Consider the following 14,100-nt stretch of genomic DNA (forward strand, 5'->3'; position numbering starts at 1 on the left):
AGAATAGGCGTGAGGCTTGTGGAAGCATACTACAACTACGGATTTATTAATCATAAATCAGGACAAAGAAACATTTCGTCTCTCTCTTTGTATTCTCAGAGAGACAGAGAAAAGCAACGTTACACACAACGGAAATTCCCAGCATACTGTGCTGGAATGTAAACCAACATGTGACACATAACAAACCCATATCTGCTCCTTAAGGAGGAATGGAAATTATTTATGGAGATCTATGGTGTGAACACATTTGGAGTACTGTGCACAGTTCATTATCTGGGACCTTTCAGTTTGGAGAGAAGACGAAGGAAGGACATGTCAGATAGAATGGAAAAAGAGGATAGAGAAAAGCCCCCCCCCCCAATAAAAATAGAACTCATGGAATCCAGTGAAGCAGGAATGGTGGAAGATTTAGGAGAGCGAAAAGAAGGGTCTCCCCCCCCCCTTCTCTGCATCCAGCCAGTCCATGATGGCAACAGCAACAATAAGATAATTACATCAATAGTATGCATTGTGCTCTGCTGGCAGGAGGACTCCCTCGGATCATGTCCAGTTGCAAAAGTGCAAGGAGGCTTTCCACCCTCAGGGCGCAGAGGGGGATCCTGCCTTGGGACAGCTGGTGGAATTGGAGGAAGCTGACCCTTAGCACTCTGGGTTGGGGACCTGCCTGAACCTCCTTCCACATTATACTCATCCATATTGTTTCTCCCCTGCGTCATTTTGGGGATAGCATTCTACACACACTTGTATCACCATGTGCCCCCCTCCCAACATTGCTCTGAGATGCTCTGGTACGGCCCCTTCTTCCCTGTGCCCCCTTCCCTCCTCATGCAAGACGTGCAGCTGGGAACAGAGCCTTTCCTGGTTATGCCAGGGAATGCCCCTTTTATTTCTCCTGCCACCAAATATATCTATACACATTATATCTGACGTAATGCATCTATAAATCAAAAGAATAGATCAGGGCTTCAAGATTACCTTCGGCATATAAGTAGGTGCTTTCAATCTTTCTGTGTCTTCATGGTTCCACTATTGCAATTATAACAATGGGAGTTATGCTGCTGTTCCTATAATATTAATCTAATTCTGCTTCCAAAGCAACACCACCAGTCTCAGCTCCACTTTGAGCAACTCTCCATTCCCAGATACAAACATTTCCAGCTCCCTCCACCAAGCACCAAAACCAGCTCACTCTCACTCCATCCTCATTCAGAAGCAACACTACAGATTCACATTAAATATTATTCCTTCCAGTAGCACCTTAAAGACCAACTAAGTATAACTTAGTTGGTCTTTAAGGTGCTACTGGAAGGAATTTTTTGTTTTGACTATGGCAGACCAACACGGCTACCTATCTGTAATTAAATATTATATTATGCTTACTATTAGAACTGGATATGGAACAACTGATTGGTTCAAAATTGGGAAAGGAGTACGACAAGGCTGTATTTTGTCTCCCTGCTTATTTAACTTATATGCAAAATTCATCATGTGAAAGGCTGGGCTGGATGAATCCCAAGCCGGAATTAAGATTGCTGGAAGAAATATCAACAACCTCAGATATGCAGATGACACAACCTTGATGGCAGAAAGTGAGGAGGAATTAAAGAACCTTTTAATGAGGGTGAAAGAGAAGAGCGCAAAATATGGTCTGAAGCTCAACATAAAAAAACCCCGAAGATCATGGCCACTAGTCCCATCACCTCCTGGCAAATAGAAGGGGAAGAAATGGAGGCAGTGAGAGATTTTACTTTCTTGGGCTCCATGATCACTGCAGATGGTGACAGCAGCCACGAAATTAAAAGACGCCTGCTTCTTGGGAGAAGGGCAATGACAGGCCTAGATGGCATCTTGAGAAGTAGAGACATCACCTTGCCAACAAAGGTTCGTATAGTTAAAGCTATGGTTTTCCCAGTAGTGATGTATGGAAGTGAAAGCTGGACCATAAAGAAGGCTGATCGCCGAAGAATTGATGCTTTTGAATTATGGTGCTGGAGGAGACTCTTGAGAGTCCCATGGACTGCAAGAAGACCAAACCTCTCCATTCTGAAGGAAATCAGCCCTGAGCGCTCACTGGAAGGACAGATTGTGAAGCTGAGGCTCCAGTACTTTGGCCACCTCATGAGAAGAGAAGACTCCCTCGAGAAGACCCTGATGTTGGGAAAGATGGAGGGCACAAGGAGAAGGGGGCGACAGAGGACGAGATGGTTGGATAGTGTTTTCGAGGTTGCCAGCATGAGTTTGACCAAACTGCGGGAGGCAGTGGAGGACAGAGGTGCCTGGTGTGCTCTGGTCCATGGGGTCACGAAGAGTCGGACACGACTAAACGACTAAACAACAACAACAATTGTGAAATTTTACCTTCATTACTTTAAATAAACGTCTAGACCACGTTACAAACAACAAGCTCACATACGCTGCATGCAATTCAGATTGATTTCTTGTTACTGATGTGAAAGAAAGTGTCGACTCTGAAAGAAACAGGTTCTACACTCTATAAACCATTTCTCTTCTTTGAGTTAATTCATGGCCTGTAGGTGTTACCGCTCTTAGAGCTCTTACCCCTCAGAGTCTTTTGATGGTTTATAATACTTCCACTACAACTGAACCTCTGTCCACGTCCCTGGGACTTATGTTGTTACTCCCCTGTATGAGTTTGTTGATGTTTTGTAAGAACTCCACTTGTACTGAAGCTCCTTCCACACTCCAAGCATTGAAATGGTTTCTCCGTTCTGTGAGTCCATTGATGGTATCTAAGGTGTCCACTCTGACTAAAGCTCTTTCCACACTCCATACATTTAAATGGTTTCTCCCCCGTGTGAATCAGATGATGGTTTCTAAGGTGTCCACTCTCAGTGAAGCTCTTTCCACACTCCATGCATTTAAATGGTTTCTCCCCCGTGTGAATAAGATGATGGTTTGTAAGGTGGCCACTCCGACTGAAGCTCTTTCCACACTCCATGCATTTAAATGGTTTCTCCCCCGTGTGAATATGATGATGGTTTGTAAGGAGTCCACTCCGACTGAAGCTCTTTCCACACTCCATGCATTGAAATGGTTTCTCACCTGTATGAGTCCGTTGATGAATTCTAAGTGTTCCACTATCAGTGAAGCTCTTTCCACACTCCATGCAGTGAAATGGTTTTTCACCTGTATGAGTCCGTTGATGAATTCTAAGTGTTCCACTATCAGTGAAGCTCTTCCCACACTCCATGCAGTTAAATGGTTTCTCCCCTGTATGGGTCCGTTGATGTTTTCTTAGTGTTCCACTGTTAATGAAGCTCTTACCACAGTCCATGCATTTAAATGGTTTCTCCCCCGTGTGAGTCCGTTGATGAATTCTAAGGGTTCCATTGTGACGGAAACTCTTTCCACATTCCATGCATTTAAATGGTTTCTCCCCTGTGTGTGTCCGCTGATGAATTCTAAGTTTTCCATTGTCACTGAAACTTTTTCCACATTCCATGCATTTAAATGGTTTCTCCCCCATGTGTGTCCGTTGATGTTTTCTTAATGTTCCACTATCAATGAAGTTCTTTCCACACTCCATGCATTTAAATGGTTTCTCCCCCGTGTGAGTCCGTTGATGTCTTCTAAATTTTGCACTGTCACTGAAGCTCTTTCCACATTCCATGCATTTAAATGGTTTCTCCCCCGTGTGAGTGCGTTGATGAATTCTAAGGTTTCCAATATCAATGAAGTTCTTTCCACATTCCATGCATTTAAATGGTTTCTCCCCAGTGTGAGTGCGTTGATGAATTATAAGTTTTCCACTTCCAGTGAAGCTCTTTCCACATTCCATGCATTCAAATGGTTTCTCCCCAGTGTGAATCCATTGATGAATTCTAAGTTTTCCACTCTCAGTGAAGCTCTTCCCACACTCCATACATTTAAATGGTTTCTCCTCCTTGTGAACCCATTGATGTCTTCTTAGCGTTCCACTATAAGTGAAGCTCTTTCCGCACTCCATACATTTAAATGGTTTCTCACCCGTGTGAGTCCGTTGATGTTTTCTTAGTGTTCCACTGTCAATGTAGCTCCTTCCGCACTCCATACATTTAAATGGTTTCTCCCCCTGGTGAGTCCGTTGATGACTTCTAAGTACTTGATTAGAAGTGAAGCCCTTTCCACACTCCATACATTTAAATGGTTTCCCCCCCACGTGAGTCCGTTGATGACTTCTGAGTACTCGATTATCAGTGAAGCTTTTTCCGCACTCCATACATTTAAAAGGTTTTCCCCCTGTGTGAGTCCGTTTATGTTTTCTTAGTGCTCCCTTATAAGTGAAGCTCTTCCCACACTCCTCACATTTAAATGGTTTTTCCCCCGTGTGAATTCGATGATGGATTCGAAGTGTTCCTCTATCAATGAAGCTCTTTCCACACTCCGTGCATTTAAATGGTTTCTCTCCAGTGTGAGTCCATTGATGTCTTCTTAGTGTTCCGTTTTCAGTAAAACTCTTCCCGCACTCCATACATTTAAATGGTTTTTCCCCCGTGTGAGTCCGTTGATGACTTCTAAGTACTTGATTGGATGTGAAGCCCTTTCCACACTCCATGCATTTAAATGGTTTCTCCCCTGTGTGAGTCCGTTGATGTTTTCTTAGTGTTCCACTGCTACTGAAGCTCTTCCCACACTCCATACTTTCAAATTATTTCTCCTCTCTCTTTTCACACTCCATACATTTAAATGGATTCTTTGTTAATCTTATTGGACATCGCCCACCAGAATTCTGACTGCCTTCTCCATTTTCTTCTTAAACGGGGGGTGGGGGAGAAAATCCTATTTATTTTCTGGGAAGAGAACAAAGGAATATTACACACATGAATTACAACCTTCACTTATTTTAACATCTTGTACATTCTCTCCTGTCCTCCATATGTTCCAAATTTTTAGGAAATGCAAATGAAATCATGTCAAATAATAGTAATGCATCATCAACATTTCATAACCCTTAATTATAGTTAATGAAGCAGCATTATCTCAGAATGCGGTAGACTTTTGGGGTTTACTTTTTACATAAAGTGGTTTCTCACAGGAAAGGGAACTGCTCTATGTCCATGAACCTGGCCAATATTCATCAGGGTCCTAAGTTCACCATGAAGTCCTTCATCCTCTGCACAATAATCTGTTGGTTGTAGTGAAGGGTTAACCTGTGCCTCGAGCCTGAGAGGAGGAGACAACAAGGGACGTAAGTCAGGACGTGACGAAAGCAGCTTGGAATGCTGTGTACTGAATGGAAATCGAAAGCATTCTGTTACGACGCTGCAAGCAGAGAGAGAAGATGCAGCTTAAGACGGATAGCTATTGGAGATTGTAAATACGCTATTTTGTTCCAATAAAGAGATATTAGGACAGAAGAAACGTTTGGGACTGATTTACTGCTCTTTCAACACACGACCGCTGTGCAACTTTGCTAATTGCTGATTGCTTTACGACCTGCAGAGGCTCGCAGGGGGAAACGTGCTGGACGCTGAACAATAAAGCAATAAAACTATCCAAGAGGTTATGGCTGGTCAATGCGAAGCATGTGAGAAAGGGCTTTGAAGCTTTATTTGCTGAACGTCAGTTTGATCGACTGCCAAGACTTCAAAGGGCAGACCGGAGGAGGCTGACAGAGCAAGGGAGCTGCGATGCCAGGTCTTTCCGGAACACCCAGTTGGCAGAAATGAGTGAGTACTGCAAACGCCACAGAAGGGAGAAGGGAGGCATGACACAGCCCCAGGGACATAGCTTTGAGTTTAAACTGCCATGTCAGAAACTGAATAGCCAAAATTGGCTACAGTGGAGCTTGTTGGAATTCTAGCTCGGTCAGAGGTATGTGCCTATCTGTCCAGGCACCGGCTGAATTCCTTTGACCTCCCTCCGGCGACTCCCGGCAGGAAAAACACACGAGGTCTGTTCCGGCGATTTTCCTCAGGCTGTGAGAAAAACACACCATCTGCTTCTCCTGCTTCTCCTCCTCCCTGCATATCCCCAGGGAGGGGAATCAGACACAGACAGAAATGTATCTACATGTCTTTATTCTTGTCTTTAGCAGCCATACAGTAAAAGATGTCCGCTCTCTTCAACAAACAGAGAGAAAATCCAAACTCCACCCATGTACATCCTGTACAGGTCATATGACACACACTGAGCTCACATCCTGTGCTCAATAAGGAGAATGGACTGCCCCTTCGTTTCCATGGCAACAGTCACATACTTCCTGTTTGGCTTTCCAGCCACAAACAGCTGACTGAGCTGCTAGAGCCTTTGCTTGCTGCAGCATTGCTGCTTTAGAATAACAGAGCTTTCAAATGGAACTCTTGCTGGTGGGAGAGCAGCTCTGGGATGTAGTCCAGCCCCCACAGTATGCAGCTGGGAAAGCAGAGGCTGAAAAGGCTGCAGAGCAAAGTGACTTGGAGAAGCGTGTGCTTGCTTTTTTGGCAGATAATGTGGATGCTCATCTAGTGCCAGTTGTCCTGGGTGCAAGAAAGCCAGAGGCTGCTTGGCAAGCACTCCGAAAGGCTTGTGGAGCTGGGGTGGGAAGCAAGGGCCGAGACGTGGCTGCATCTGAAATGGAGAGGCAAGATGGCGCCGGCCACATTCTTGAGAGCCGACACACAGCTGGGAGGAGCTGGGAGCCCCCACAGGGGGGCGAAGGGACTGTTGCTGTTGCTGGCAATGCTGCTGGTGCTTTTGCTGAGCCTGGGAGCTGTATGGATGCTGCAACGTGTCTGTGTGAGGAGCCTGGAGAGAGGCCAAGTGTTGGGAGCCCTTTACCCACCAGAGGGGGTGCAGGAAAATGTTCTGGGGGCCCCGTGAGTAGTGGGGGGGGCAGTGAGCAGTGAAAGCTCAGAGACACCTCTTTCTCCAAAAGCTGCCAAGAGTTGTTTACGCCAAGGGCTGAAGTCAAGCTGTGCGAAGCTGAATGCTACTGGAGGCTTTAAGGCCGGCCACCTGCAGCAAGTAGAGATAAGAGCTGTGGATTTGTGTGAGAGAGTTGCATCTACAGAAGCTGTGAAGGTCGTGGGCAAGTCTTCCTGCTGGGGGGGGTCTGTTGCCATGACAACCAGGGAGGACATCTGCAGAGGCCCCAAGGAGGGGGGTAGCGAGGAGATTGTTGCCTTGGCGACCCAGGAATGTCAACAACAAGACTTTCTTACTGTCGTCATCGACAGTGGAGCGACAAACACGCTACTGCCATCTAGTGGTCTTTTAAGAAATTGCAGGACAGTAAAAACTCAAAGATTTGTGACGATCGCAGATGGAAGTAGAAGACTAACAGAGACAGGCTTTTTCTTCTGTCCCTTTCTTAAGCATGAAGTCAAAGCTTATGCGGTGCCCGGTTTAACTAACTGTTTGTTAAGTGTGCATGATTTACTCGCTGATGGTTATCATGTCTCTTTTGCAGGTACAAAATGTGAGTTTTCCAAGGATGGGAAACACGTGTACACAGTGCAGTCTAAAGGCAAATTGTTTGTTGTAAATGTGCCTTTTTCTACAGGAGGGGATGACACCGAAGATGCGAAAGTGCAATGTGTGAATATAGCACCCCACCATGGTTGTTCGCATATTTGGCACCGACACTTCGCCCATCTGAATTGGGGGTATCTTAAGAAAGCACCAGAACTGACACAAGGGTGCAAATTTAATACTTGTGACAAATTTTTAGATTGCAATGCATGTAAACAGGCGAAAATTGTGACATGCTCCTATCCAAAGTTAGAGAAACAGACCACACAACCCTTTGACTTAATTCATGCAGATTTGTGTGGACCCATGTCAGTTGAGTCACTGGGGGGATCAAAGTACTTTGCTTCTGGTTGATGATTTTTCGAGGTCTGCTTGGACCTTTTCTCTGAGAAAGAAAGGGGAGGCGGCTAAAATGTTCAGGGATTGGATCACTGCAGTTGAGGTAACCTTTTCCACTAAAGTTTGTGGCTTTCAAAGTGACAGAGGTTCTGAATTCACTGGTTCTGCTTTACAGGATTTCTTCAGGGAGAAGGGGATTAGCCACAGACTGTCCACTCCTTACTCTCCGCAACAGAATGGGCTGGCAGAGAGAAAGAACAGGACGGTGGAGGAAGCTGTGTCTGCGATCCTGTGGGACGCAGGGCTACCCCAGAAATATTGGTCTGAAGCCTGGAGATTTGTGGTTCATACGCAGAATAGAGTGTACAACTCTAGTGTAGGAAATACACCTTATTTCTTGCTGCATGGAAAGAAGCCTAAGGTACACTACTTCGTGTGTTTGGTTGTGAGGCCTGGGTGCTTATTCCAAAGGCTCTACGCAAGAAAGGTGAGCCAAGATCTAAAAGAATGATTTTTGTAGGGTATGAGCCTGGCTCAAAGGCCTGGCGGTTTGCATACCCAAGTGGAAACCAGTCAAGGTTGGTTATCAGCAATAGCGCTGAGTTCTGTGAACAAGCCGGTTGGAGATGTCTACACGCTAATCCCGATGTGATTCCACAGCCGTTCTATGACTCAGACGTTGAGGAGGAAGAGGAACTTGTTGCTGGGGACCACGGTCCAGAGCAACAGGATCCACCACAGGGACAGAGTCCAAGGCAGGGACAGCTCAGGATCCCTCAGAGGGGGGAATCCAGAACACCTCCTCAGGCAAGTGTCAAGTCTGAGCCAAAGAGTGAGCCTTCTTCACCTGCTGGACCAGCTGTAAGGCGCAAGAGGCGCAGCAGGTCAGAGGGGGAAGACACTGAAGTTGAGGATGATTTAGCTGAACACCATGAGGCAGCAGTGACACCAGGAGTCACACTAAGGAGATCAGCGAGGACAAGGAGGCCTCCTGATCGGTACGACGTGTCAGGCGTCTGGGTAGGTTCTGCCAGATGTGAACCTGAATCCTTCGAGAATATTCAGAGTTTACCTGAGGAAGAAGCAGGTAAGTGGCACAGGGCAATGGACAAAGAGATGAACTCCATGAAAGATCTAGGTGTGTTCTCACTCACAGAGTTGCCATCAGGCAAGCAGGCTGTGAGTTGCAGGTGGGTTTACAGCTTGAAACCCACTGACACTGGAGAGCCACAGTATAAAGCTAGATTAGTTGGTTAAGGATTCACTCAGAGAAAGGGAATACCCTTCACGGAGGTGTATTCGCCAACGTCACGAGCGGAGACTCTGAGAACGCGTTTAGCTTATGCAGCACAGAGAGGCTGGAAGGTAAACCACTTTGATGTGGATGTTGCCTACCTTAACTCAGATCTCCAGGAGGAGCTATACATGATTCCTCCTCCGGGGTTTGAGAACTTGAGGCAGGATGTTGTGTGGAGATTGCACAAATCCATCTATGGATTACGTCGATCTGCTAGAAACTGGAACATGTGCTTGAATGAAGCCTTAGAAGAGCTAGGTTTCAGAAGAAGTGTTGCTGATAGTTGCTTTTATTTGAGAGGATCAGGTGCAACACAAGAGTATTTGCAGATTTGGGTTGATGATTTGTTATACTTCTCAGAGACAGATAAACAGGCAGAGAAGTTTGCCAAAGAGCTAGGTAAACGGTTCAAGCTTAAGCAGCTTGGTGCTGTCAAAACCTATCTAGGTGTCAGTGTTGAGCGTGCACAGGATGGAAGCTTCTTGCTCAGCCAGAAAGGCAGAATTGAGCAATTGCTTCAGAAAATGATGATGAGTGATTGTGCAGGAGTGAGAAGTCCTATGGAGACTAGTTTTGTGAAGGACAGCCAGCAAGTAGAACGCGCTGCGTTCGAAAATGCTGAAGTGTTTTAGTCAGCCCTAGGGAGTTTGTTGTACCTGTCCCAGTGGAGCAGACCTGATATAGCATTTGCTGTCAATCTGCTCAGCAGGGAAGCTTCAAACCCTAGTGTGCAAGCCTGGAATGGCATCAAGAGAGTTCTGAGGTATTTGCAGGAAACCAAAGACTTTTGTCTTAGGTTACCAGCACAAGGAGAAGTCAAACTGATTTGTTTTGTGGACTCAGATTGGGCTAATCTTAAGGATTGCAAGTCTGTGTCTGGCCTAGTGGTGAAGTTTGGAAACTCAGTAGTTGGATGGAGGTCCAAGAAGCAAAGTCTTATAGCGCTCTCATCCACTGAGGCTGAGTTCAGTGCTCTTTCAGAGGTATGCAGAAAAGTAGAGTTCTACGCTTGCTTAGTGCAGGAACTCTGCGAAGTGGATTGTCTGCCAATATGTGTTTTCAAAGACAATCAACCATGCCTGCGTTTGGCAGAGACAGGTCAGTTCAAGGCTAGGACTAAACACCTAGACATTCGCTTTCAGAATGTGTGCCAGAGTGTTCAGGAGGGATTAGTTGCACTGAAGTACTGTCCCTCTGCCAAGAACCTAGCTGATGGGTTCACGAAGCCACTCTCCTTCCAAAGACATGGGGAGTTTTGCGAAGGTCTGGGTTTGGGATTACCAAGGGTCGATTCTCCCCTCAGGCGCGAGACAAGAGGGAGTGTTGTTGGGTGTAGTGAAGGGTTAACCTTCTGTGCCGCGAGCCTGAGAGGAGGAGACAACAAGGGAAGTAAGCCAGGACGTGATGAAAGCAGCTTGGAATGCTGTGTACTGAGTGGAAATTGAAAGCATTCTGTTACGATGCTGCAAGCAGAGAGAGAAGATGCAGCTTATCACGGATGGCTATTGGAGATTGTAAATATGCTATTTTGTTCCAATAAAGAGATATTAGGACAGAAGAAATGTTTGGGACTGATTTACTGCTCTTTCAACACACGACCGCTGTGCAACTTTGCTAATTGCTAATTGCTTTATGACCTGCAGAGGCTCGTAGGGGAAGTGTGGCTGGGCGCCGAACAATAAAGCAATAAAACTATCAAACATAATCCTCCACCCCTTGGGCCACATTTTGTCCCCTTTGACCTCTAGATCTTTATTAATCACCTGCACAGTCCCTTTGGCCTAAGGACTTCCATATTGACCATTTTTGGAGACCCATATATAAGTCTAGTGACAAGGCTTGGTGCTCAGTTGGAGAATGTTCTTGGGGTTGGACCTCCATCTTTCAGCCTTGCATTATTGAATGGAGAGAGCTGGAGATGCAGAAGGAAAGCAGCTGGAACCTGACCGCTGGGAAGGCCAGACTGAGACACCCACCCCAATTATGATTTATAATAATTATATGCCGCCAGGTCTCGCACCCGCCTCCTGACACTGGCTTATCTTAGTGGAGATTCCCTGTCCAGGCCTCTCTCACTGTTCTTCCTCCTTTGCCCTGGGTGGCCAAGGGCTTCTGGATATTCTAGCTCTGCTCCAACTGGGAATTATTTATTAAATTGTTATACCTCTCTTCATTTGAAGATCACAAGATAAAAATATGTGTGACACTGAAGAAGGTATTAAAGGTGAATAACACCTTTAATACACTTATTGTGGGAAAGAAAAGAAAGAAGATGAAACCAGTGGTGTGTCCACCTGAATAGAAGAAACCAATCTTCAAATCAGTTTCATATTCCCTGGCTGTATTTTTCAGCCACGATTGTGACTCGGAATCTTAGCCACACTTTATTCTAGAATATCAACTGGATCTCTTTGTAATAGGAGCCAAGCATCCCTGGGATTTCATCCAGACATTCCTTTAGTGTGGGCAGCAGCAGCGGAGGAAGGAAGGAAGCAATTTGAGGGGAAACGATTTCCTTCAGAAGGTCTTCCCCAGCGGCCAGCAGGGTTGATAAACTGCTCAGTGGGGACACCTTGGCTTTATAGTGTTAGGGTCTGGATACCAATCACAATCCCTAGGAAATGTCTCAAGAACCCTTAAGATCCAGTTCCAACTCCCAAGTAACACCGAGCCCTAGAGGAACCTTCTATGCTGAGTTGAGGCACCTCTGGCCCTACATATGTGGTTGGACTCAAAGTACCACCTGCCCAAGCAAGGATGGCCCATGGCCAGGGAGGATGGGAGTCTTATCTGGTGGGACACACTTTCCCCTTCTTCCCCCTCCCCTGAAAACGCTTTCATTTCTCCTTCCTCCGTGATCTCCAACATCTTCCTGATGAAGTCCCACCAACTGCTCACATTCCCAAATCATCCTGCACCATTGACTTCCCAAGGCTGCTGCATTGTGTCTGGGACACTGGCAATGGGACAGCACCTTCCACTGGATGAGAGGATAGAGGGTTAAATCAGGGCTGGCCAAATGGGACTCCGCTCCCTCCCCTCCTTGCCCCTCCCTGCATCTCCTGCCTGAGGGGGCTGCCTCAGTTTCCCTCATGGTGAAGCAGGCCCTGAGAACAGCCTTCTCTCTGCCCCCAAAATACAGGAAACACGACAAAGAAGGCCTTGGAGTGTCACCGTGGAACATAACAACAACAACAACATCTGAAGAAGTATCTGAAGAAGTGTGCATGCACACGAAAGCTCATACCTAGAACTAACTTAGTTGCTACTGGAAGGAATTTTTTGTTTTGACTATGGCAGACCAACACGGCTACCTATCTGTAACAACAGGTTGTAAGTCACTTTGGGCTGCCCTGGGCAAGAGAAAGAGACTAATAGGTTTAATAAAAATAAGGGGGGGGGGACACAGGAACCCACCCATTTACATAGCAATCTTCCCAATCTCTTAAATCCCACAGATTTAAGTGAACTGATATAGTGGGAATAATGGAAACCAGGTGAGAAGGAGTTGGGCCCAGGTGTCTGGGGGGGGGGGAGAGCCCCTTAGATGCTTCTGCACAGAAACACAGGCATGTGGGAGCGACTGGAGTTGCCCAGAGAGAAGTCTCAAAGGGGGGGGGATGATAAAGGGGGCTTCCTCTTTCCCCCCATGGTTGGACTCGCTCAAACAGCCCCCCAGTGCCCCCTGCAGATCCTGGTCTGGGACCTGAGGCAGGGCAAGGACTGAGCTTCAGGGGAGGAGAGGGTGGCTGGATCGGGGCCCCTGCTCAGGGATCTCTCCCTGGTCTAGTCCTGGCAGATTCCTGGGCAGGAGGGAGAAGTCAAGGCAGGCGGCCCCCCAGTCCCTCTCTCTTTCTCCGAGATGGCTTCGATCCCTCCCCAGGGATGCTCCCTTCCTCCCTCCGCCCCCCCAGGGTCCCCTTTCCCCAGAGGCCCCCCTGGCCGGCTCAGCCTTCCTGCCAAATCTCTCCCCATCCCAGGAGGGAGACGGGGGGGGGTCTCCATCCAGGCCTCTCTCGCCCCTACTAACCCTTCCATGGACTCCCCACTCTCCCCCCAAAGGGGACCCACCAAGCCTAGGATCGCGGCGCCCCAGGGATTCTTGCCAGGGGGTTCAAGTCCCAGCCCTGGGGGGGGGGGCTTCCCATTTTTATTGCCCCAAAGGCGCCCAAGGGGGGGGGGCAGGGGAGCTGAGCATCTCCTGACAGCTGAGCATCTCCTCGCGCTGCAAAGGAACTCTTGCAATGCAAACCCTGTCGGTGCTCCCTCTGCAGAAAGCCCCCCCCCCGCCGCATTTCCCATAGTAAAAGGCAGGAAGGCTGATCTCGGGGGCGTGCAATGCAATCCCTGCGAAAGGAGGGGCCCCGATCTTCAGCCGGATTGCATGCATCGGGGCCTCTGCTGATAGCGCCCAAGACGTGAGTTGTTGTTGGGGGGTCTCTGCCCCCTTCCCCTCCCCGCCCTACAGCTTTACCTCTTTGTCCTCTCTGTCCCTCCGCTTCCATCGCTCGCTCTGCTATTCCGATTTCCTTTCTCGGGGGGTCTCCAAGGAGGCGCCCCCTCGGGGGGAGGGGCTCCTTTCTCCTCCCCTCCGGCTCGGCAATTTCCGAGGTTCTTCGGCTTCCTTTCCGAATGCGTCTGCCCATAGAGCTACGAAGAAGAGGAGGGTGGGAGCAGGGGAGGCCGGAGCGGAGGGGGGCAAATTGGGCAAGCTTCACGCACCGGAGTTTTTCCCAGGGAGGGGGCGCCTCCTTCCCTGCCGGCAACTGAAACCAGCTCCTTCTTCCGCATGCAAAGGAACGGAGCCGCCCCTGAGGTGCTTCCCTCCAGCCAAAGCTGCAGAACCCCCCAGTCTGCTCTTGTACAGGGGCGCCCTCGGCAAGGGAGGGGGCAGGCGTAAAGTAGTAGTAGTAGTAGTAATAATAATAATAATAATGATGATGATGATGATGCCAACTGGACAACTTACAGTGCACATAAAAACATCAAACATTTAAAACCTCCTGATACAG

At 47.7% G+C, this 14,100-nt stretch overlaps 1 protein-coding gene across 2 annotated transcripts; it reads right to left on the reverse strand.

The window, feature by feature from the left end:
• Positions 1-403: 403 nt before the first annotated feature.
• LOC309334667 (uncharacterized protein) lies at positions 404-13,717 on the reverse strand. 2 transcript variants are annotated; one of them, XM_081849185.1, is made up of 3 exons: positions 13,563-13,717; positions 2,334-4,790; positions 404-1,244 (listed from the first exon to the last, which is right to left on the reverse strand). In XM_081849185.1, the coding sequence occupies exon 2, from the start codon at positions 4,637-4,639 to the stop codon at positions 2,636-2,638; it is 2,004 nt and encodes a 667-aa protein (XP_081705311.1). In that variant the 5' UTR covers positions 4,640-4,790; positions 13,563-13,717; the 3' UTR covers positions 404-1,244; positions 2,334-2,635. The 2 variants fall into 2 exon arrangements, with proteins under 2 accessions (XP_081705311.1, XP_081705310.1); XM_081849184.1 differs by lacking the exon at positions 13,563-13,717 and adding an exon at positions 5,034-5,699.
• Positions 13,718-14,100: the final 383 nt, after the last annotated feature.

Source organism: Podarcis erhardii (genome assembly GCF_964252035.2).
Source record: "Podarcis erhardii genome assembly, chromosome: 2".
In the NCBI taxonomy this organism is placed as follows: Eukaryota; Metazoa; Chordata; class Lepidosauria; order Squamata; family Lacertidae; genus Podarcis; species Podarcis erhardii.

Bases quoted from the DNA above. Each gene is read 5' to 3' on its own strand.
- LOC309334667 (XM_081849185.1), bottom strand. From the start codon at position 4,639: ATGGAGTGTGGGAAGAGCTTCAGTAGCAGTGGAACACTAAGAAAACAT.